Source organism: Rutidosis leptorrhynchoides, chromosome 6, assembly GCF_046630445.1.
Source record: "Rutidosis leptorrhynchoides isolate AG116_Rl617_1_P2 chromosome 6, CSIRO_AGI_Rlap_v1, whole genome shotgun sequence".
In the NCBI taxonomy this organism is placed as follows: domain Eukaryota; kingdom Viridiplantae; phylum Streptophyta; class Magnoliopsida; order Asterales; family Asteraceae; genus Rutidosis; species Rutidosis leptorrhynchoides.
In genome coordinates this window covers 80,849,624-80,856,058 of record NC_092338.1, presented here as the reverse complement: position 1 = coordinate 80,856,058, position 6,435 = coordinate 80,849,624, and the positions used below count along the sequence as shown (strand labels likewise).

The window sequence follows — 6,435 nt, the reverse complement described above, 5'->3', positions numbered from 1 at the left end:
CATCTTCCTTTCATTACATCAAAGCCCATATCGCATTAACTAACTTGGTCTCTACATGCTAAATATATTATCATTTCTATTTTCAACTTCTCGTTAAGAAACCATTTTTAAACAATGTTGATATTTATTTATATTTGTATTTATATTGTTTAAAAAGGATGAAATCTATCTACTCAGACCATCCGAAAGAATGACTATTTTTACGTGAATGTATGCAGACTAACCGGGTATTTTGTGACAATTTCCGACTATTTCTGTGACCAACCTAAAATGTGTTGCGAGTGAAGTTTGATCATTAGTTAGATCTCTTATTACGATATTAGGAGGGTAAGTATATTCACTCAGATGTAGGTATCTGTGACTTGTTTCGACCCTTTCTACACCACAAATTTCTAGACCATAAGTTGTTTTCACGTTTTTCCATTTCTAGGATAAAATATTCAAATCAACCTCAGCTGTCTTTTTATGATGAGAAAGATATTTAAAAGGACAGAAAAAGAAACCCTCACTTTTAGAACATGCCAATGCAATTATGAGATACCCATTCAACAAAAGGGAATAAGATAAACTAAGCAACATGTAATTTAATTTAATTAGCCAATATTTGAATCTGAATCCTCAATCATCACACTATTTTCAATCTACATTTTAAAATTTATAATAATGAAACAAATAGAAGACAAACCAAGACACAATCATATGCAAGGAAAAATAATTATAGCTCCCCTTCTATAATACAAAAATCAGGAGAAACAGATGGAGAAAGTTACTAGTCATCATCTTGCTAATATTGGGTTTGACCCAATTCAATGTTTTGGAGGTGTTGGTGGCTTGCACTGGTAGCACTTAGCGAAAAGACCGAATGTATCAATTTGGCGTATAAAGTTGGTCATACTTGCCCATCCACCAAATCCAAACCCGACCACTAGAACCCAAACAACAATAAACGCGTTCACCACATACATGACCGTCCAGCTTGGCATAAAACGGGGAGGCTTCTCAGCAGCATTCTGAACAAAATTAACAACAAATGTTATAGCAAATTAGTAACAGGCAAGGATTTGAGCCCTCTGGTTTTGGTCTCATCTTGTCATGGGTCACAACTTATATTGATTGTGACATAATGTCTATGTCTCAATAAATGTCAATAAGACCAAAAGATAAATAGTTCTAATAATATAGGGATGATATTTCCATTTATTTATTTTTTGATAAATCCAATTATATTATACATTGATGAGGTATATTGTACAAACAGATAAATCATAGAAAAAGTTGATTTACCAAAAAAAACAAGTGGAATTATCATCACCCAAAAATATATACTTGTTCAATACTCAAGATACAGACTCATTGAAATTATGTAACTAAGAGCAAAATGAAAAACCTCGTGATTTACTTTCATTTAGATATGAATATGAATATGAATATATGCAATTCATACCATATAAATATTTATTTATATTTATAAAGTAATTAATAACATTAGAAATGAGAATAAAATATAAAAAGAGCAAAGGACTCCAAGTACCATCATATAACAGCTAATTGAAAAGGACTAACAGCATATCTTGCTTTATTTTTATCATCAAATCAAATCAAATTTAAAGCATAATAGAGACCCATTTCACCTAATGACAATTATACCCCTCATGTGCTAAAATATTTACAAACAATACCACTAACGAAACCAACCAAATAGTGCATAATACATCACTATTATTCATCTTATTATTTATACCTGATTAATTTTCTTGATAAATACTTGTATAATCTTTCTAAATTACGCGTACATAATTAACTAAAAATCATAATTATATTATACCTGACGTGCAGAAGCTTTGCGGTAGGTAAGCATATGGGCAAGAGACGGAATAATATAGACTGTGAAGCTAACCAAGAGTGCCCCAACTGCAGAATTAATTGGTCCGAAAAAGGGGAAAATAATAGCCAAAAACCATATGGGTATGACCACAGGCAGCCTCGCTAACGCTCGTAAGCAAATGCTCTTTGTGTCGTGCATCCCTATCACCTTCTCCCACACAAAGTACAACGGTGTGCAAGCAAATCCAAATGTAATAAACTGTCCAACAACAAAAAAACACTAGTAATGTTAAAAAAACAATCATTTTGATAGAAGTATTGAGTGTGGTATTTAATGTACCTGATGAATGAGCATGAGTATGACTGCAGCATCACGCCATCGGGTCTTTGGGAGGAGGGAGAAGGCGTTGGAGTGGTTGAGAAGTTCGTCACCGAAAGCCCAGTACACGGCAGCCGATGAAGGAAGGGTTAGTGTGAAAACATAAAGGGTGGCAAGAAAGTAAATGTACTTAAACTTTCGCGGTTTCCACATTGCGTGCATAATTTCCCTGAAAACAAATATTACAATTAGACCTTTCCATAATTTCGCCATAAAGGGTCTGATGCACCCTCATGGCTAGTGATAACCATAACACCATAGGCATGGTCGATCTAGCCATGAGTGTTATGATAAGTATTGTTTAGTTATGGGTTAATTATGAATTAGAAATTGTGTGACAGTGTGTATTGCTAATGTCACAGGTTAAAAAGTTTAGTTATGTTAGTTATAATAGTGACAGATCTACGTATATAGAGTAAAAATGATCATTCATTTCACATAACAATAAAAAGAGATTATTAGGTCACTCCCTATCGTAACTAAACTATTCATCCTCTTAACCTTCTACATCAGCGCCACATCAACACCAATATCCTATAACTAACTCATAACTAAACACTCCCTATCATAGCTAAAACAATACTCCTCTTAATATACAATGTACAAGCAATAAAGCATCAAGTCCAACAATAAAAAGCACTGGGACCCGCAATTCCTATAACTCATCCGTTAAATCCATGGTGAAAGTGGGTAACTAACGCGGGTAACTAAGTGGTGCCTATGGTTAGTTACGGGTAATGAGCGGGTAACTAACCATAGGGGTGGTCTTAGAGGCCATTGCAAAAATTATATTATATTTATTTTTATATTTATATTTATATTTATCTTATGCATTACATCCATCGAAAGCTAAGACTTTTGTGTATACTTTTATTTCAATTTTATAATATAAAAAGTACCCTGTTGCAGTTTATTGGGATTGAACAACTAGGAATTAGTAAAAGCTAGACACTCAAAGATGATTTTCCAAATTTCTCCTTTATTGTTAAAAACCCAAAAGTATATAGGGATTAGGGATTATAAGAACAAACATACAAATGACACGTTGTTGTTGTTGTTCATGCATCAAAATTGTAATTTATTTAATAATTAATTAATTAAGCTATGTAAAAAGATAAAATAAAATAAAATAAAATAAATAAAAGGCTTACACAGTAACAGCATGTCCACCGAAGGTATACAAGATATTGGTGGCCCCGGTAAAATACAACACCAACTTCGTCGGACCCGAATGTACAACCCCATCAACCTAAATAAATCACCATTAACTAATTAATCAATTAATTTATTTATAAATCCAAATGTAATAAGAGAGTGATATTGTTATCATTGCTTTTTATGTTGTCCAACAGTTATGGCCTATGGGTGTGGCATGGCGGGAATTGATATATTCACCATCCAAATTACATCTTCCAATCTTCCACTCTAATTAGTGTATTAATAGGTTGTACTATACAATTAAATAATGAATAGATGTGGTGGATGAAGTAATTTTGATATTGAATATATCATTACCCATGGCATAATTACTTAATACGAAGTACTACGTAGTATTTTGTGAAGTGTTCAATTTTTTTATCCAAAAAAAAAAAATACTGTAGTATTTTGTAAATTTACTAGTACTATTATCTGAATGTACAAGTTTTTGATGCAATGAAGAGTTGTACATCGCGCAGTGAAGATCGTACAATAGGAAATTTTTTTTATAGAGATAGAAATAGAACTAGGGTGGGTACCTGGCCATGAATTAAAGCAGCAATGGCCATATACCAAGCTGTATAAGTAGTCATAAAGAGGCCAAGAAAAGACCAAATTCTGTAGTTGTGGAATGAAGGAATGAAGACAGTGGTTGCACAACATGCTCCAAATATGTATGTCCATGTCCTCTTGTCCAAATTATCATTTATGTAGTATATGTTACTGTCATATTTTTATTATATCACACAACCATTTAAACACATTAGCTATATGTAGAGATCCAAATTCATAAAATTTGTCCAATTCAATATATTTCCTCTTCGGACAAACCGACAAAATCTAAGTAACATTTTTAAGGTAAAATTTTATAAATTGATCCAAACATGTAAACGGTAAACATACATACTAGCTTTAATGAATATATTACTTAGTGTAAGTATAGTTTGAATAATTGATCAATTATAACTTAAAAAGTCGATATTTGATCCAATAAAGGACCAAAAAAAATATAATAAAAAATGTTTAAAACGCCAAAGGAATTCCATGTTCATATTTGATCCACTTTTAGTCAAAAAGAAACATAATAATACAAGATTATCATGTTTATCATTGATTGGTACATAAAAAAAAAAAATAATGAAAAAATAGTACTAGCATAAAAATAAAAATGAATAAAGGCATACCTTGCACAAGCAATAAGTTGAATGACAGAGCCAAAGAGAAGGAAAGTGCAATTGAAAGCTAGTCCAATTGCTTTCCAATAAGGTCCCAATAATCCATCAAGAACCTCAAACCACTACAACAAAGACTTTATTAGTTTAGTTAAATAAAAATAAAAACAAACAGCTAGCAACTAATATTAAGTTAAATTAAAATTAAATTACCTGTATAACATGATTTTTAAAATTAACACCTTCTTTTTCTTTTCTAGCTCTATACTCAACGTACAAAACACTTATAAGATAAGCAGTCCAACTGCCGAGTAATCCATAAAATATCTGAAGTACAATCCCGGATGCCATCCCTAATTGCGAAAATGAGTATGGTAACGTTAACAGCACTTGTGCCACCTGCATCAACACATGTACATTCACCCCTCTCACTATTCATATTTCATTTGTTTGGTTAATTTAAAATCAACAATTAGTTAATTTAATTTAAATTAAATTACTTGATTAGAAGAACAACTAAACCAAGCATCCCAAGCAGAACCACCATGCCACAAAGCATTTTTCATCGAAAAAACAGAATGATCTTCTTCTTCTTCTGCTGCTGCTGCCGATCCTCCTTTATTCACTCGTTCGGTTTCGTTATAATTCGACGAAACGATCGAATCCTCAGCTTGTTTATCACCCGACATTTCGTTGTTAAAAACCTAATACATCACGTTTGAAATGATCAAGGCAATTCAGATCCAGATGAAATATAAACAAGTTGAGTTTAATACAATATACTTACCAGATCTCACACTAGTATGATTTTTCGGATTGTTGTATTGATTGATGAATCAATATGTGTTGTTGTATATATAATTGCAATTGCAAAAGCAACTGCAATTGGGAGGCGTTAAATGCTTTAAATCCAAAAATTGAGCAGGGAAAGAGAGGAAAGGCGGCGAGTGGAAAAGGGTGGCAGCGGCGGTGGGAACAGAAGGAGACACACTCAGAGTCAGAGGAAAGTGTTTAATAGTAAAACCATAAATATAGGAGATGGAGATGAAGAAAAAGTAAGGACCTTTTATTATTATTATTATTATTATTATTATTATTATTATTATACTGCTTGCATTTACACTCGGCCACAATTATACAATTATTTGCTTTCCGGGTTTTAGGCTTTTTCGTTTTCATTTATAATTTTTTTATTTACAAAAAAAATAAAGTATATAGTGTAACAAGGAGTAGTTCATCATTCGATAAATATCCACCAACATACAAAGAAAGAAAGCCAAACTCGGACTCAAACTAACAAACTATATCGAACTAAAGAGCCGAGCCAAAACAAACCATACGTTACATAAACACATAACACTAGACAACTCAAAAGGAGAAAAATCAAAACCCAAGCGAGCCCAAAACGAAACAACTACAAACGATACGATATGACATACAAACGTATACACCATACAAACTAAACAAATAAAATCCTACAGCGATGAACCCCTTCAATTCGGCCCCATGAATCTTCTTAGCCTTCTTTGGGTTTGCTTTTTCGCCTATTAACTTTTATTTATTTATTTATTCATTTGGTTATTTGGATTATATAACTGGAGTCGGTCAAAGACAGTATATAAATTGTTTTGATAGACCACTCGAAATTAAAAACGACTTTATAGTCACTCAATAATAATTGGTTCTCTTAAACACGGGCGTCTTTAATTAATAAAGCTTATTTAAATACGAGGTTACTTGTGTCATCCACTAAGATCCTACGCTGAAAGCGCATGATCCAAGCTTGCATCCTCAAGAAGTGCAATCACTATATTCTCAAACTTTGTACTTGCCTTTGCGGCCTTCTACTTCACACCTTCCACG

The 6,435-nt window shown here is 32.5% G+C and overlaps 1 protein-coding gene across 1 annotated transcript; it reads right to left on the bottom strand.

The window, feature by feature from the left end:
• Positions 1-575: 575 nt before the first annotated feature.
• On the bottom strand, positions 576-5,650 carry LOC139853086 (auxin transporter-like protein 2). The gene is made up of 9 exons (XM_071842449.1): positions 5,360-5,650; positions 5,073-5,276; positions 4,786-4,971; positions 4,585-4,697; positions 3,940-4,123; positions 3,355-3,452; positions 2,165-2,372; positions 1,826-2,083; positions 576-1,010 (listed from the first exon to the last, which is right to left on the bottom strand). Exons 2-9 carry the CDS (start codon positions 5,259-5,261, stop codon positions 807-809), a joined length of 1,440 nt encoding a protein of 479 aa, XP_071698550.1. The 5' UTR covers positions 5,262-5,276; positions 5,360-5,650; the 3' UTR covers positions 576-806.
• Between the last annotated feature and the right edge of the window lie 785 nt (positions 5,651-6,435).

What these genes read in the sequence shown, in the direction of transcription:
- LOC139853086 (XM_071842449.1), bottom strand. Translation starts at nt 5,261, where the DNA reads ATGTCGGGTGATAAACAAGCTGAGGATTCGATCGTTTCGTCGAATTAT. An exon ending in TTAAAAATCATGTTATACAG is followed by an intron (nt 4,698 to 4,785) that starts GTAATTTAATTT and finishes TCTTTGTTGTAG; the next exon opens with TGGTTTGAGGTTCTTGATGG. An exon ending in CAACTTATTGCTTGTGCAAG is followed by an intron (nt 4,124 to 4,584) that starts GTATGCCTTTAT and finishes AAAATATGACAG; the next exon opens with TAACATATACTACATAAATG.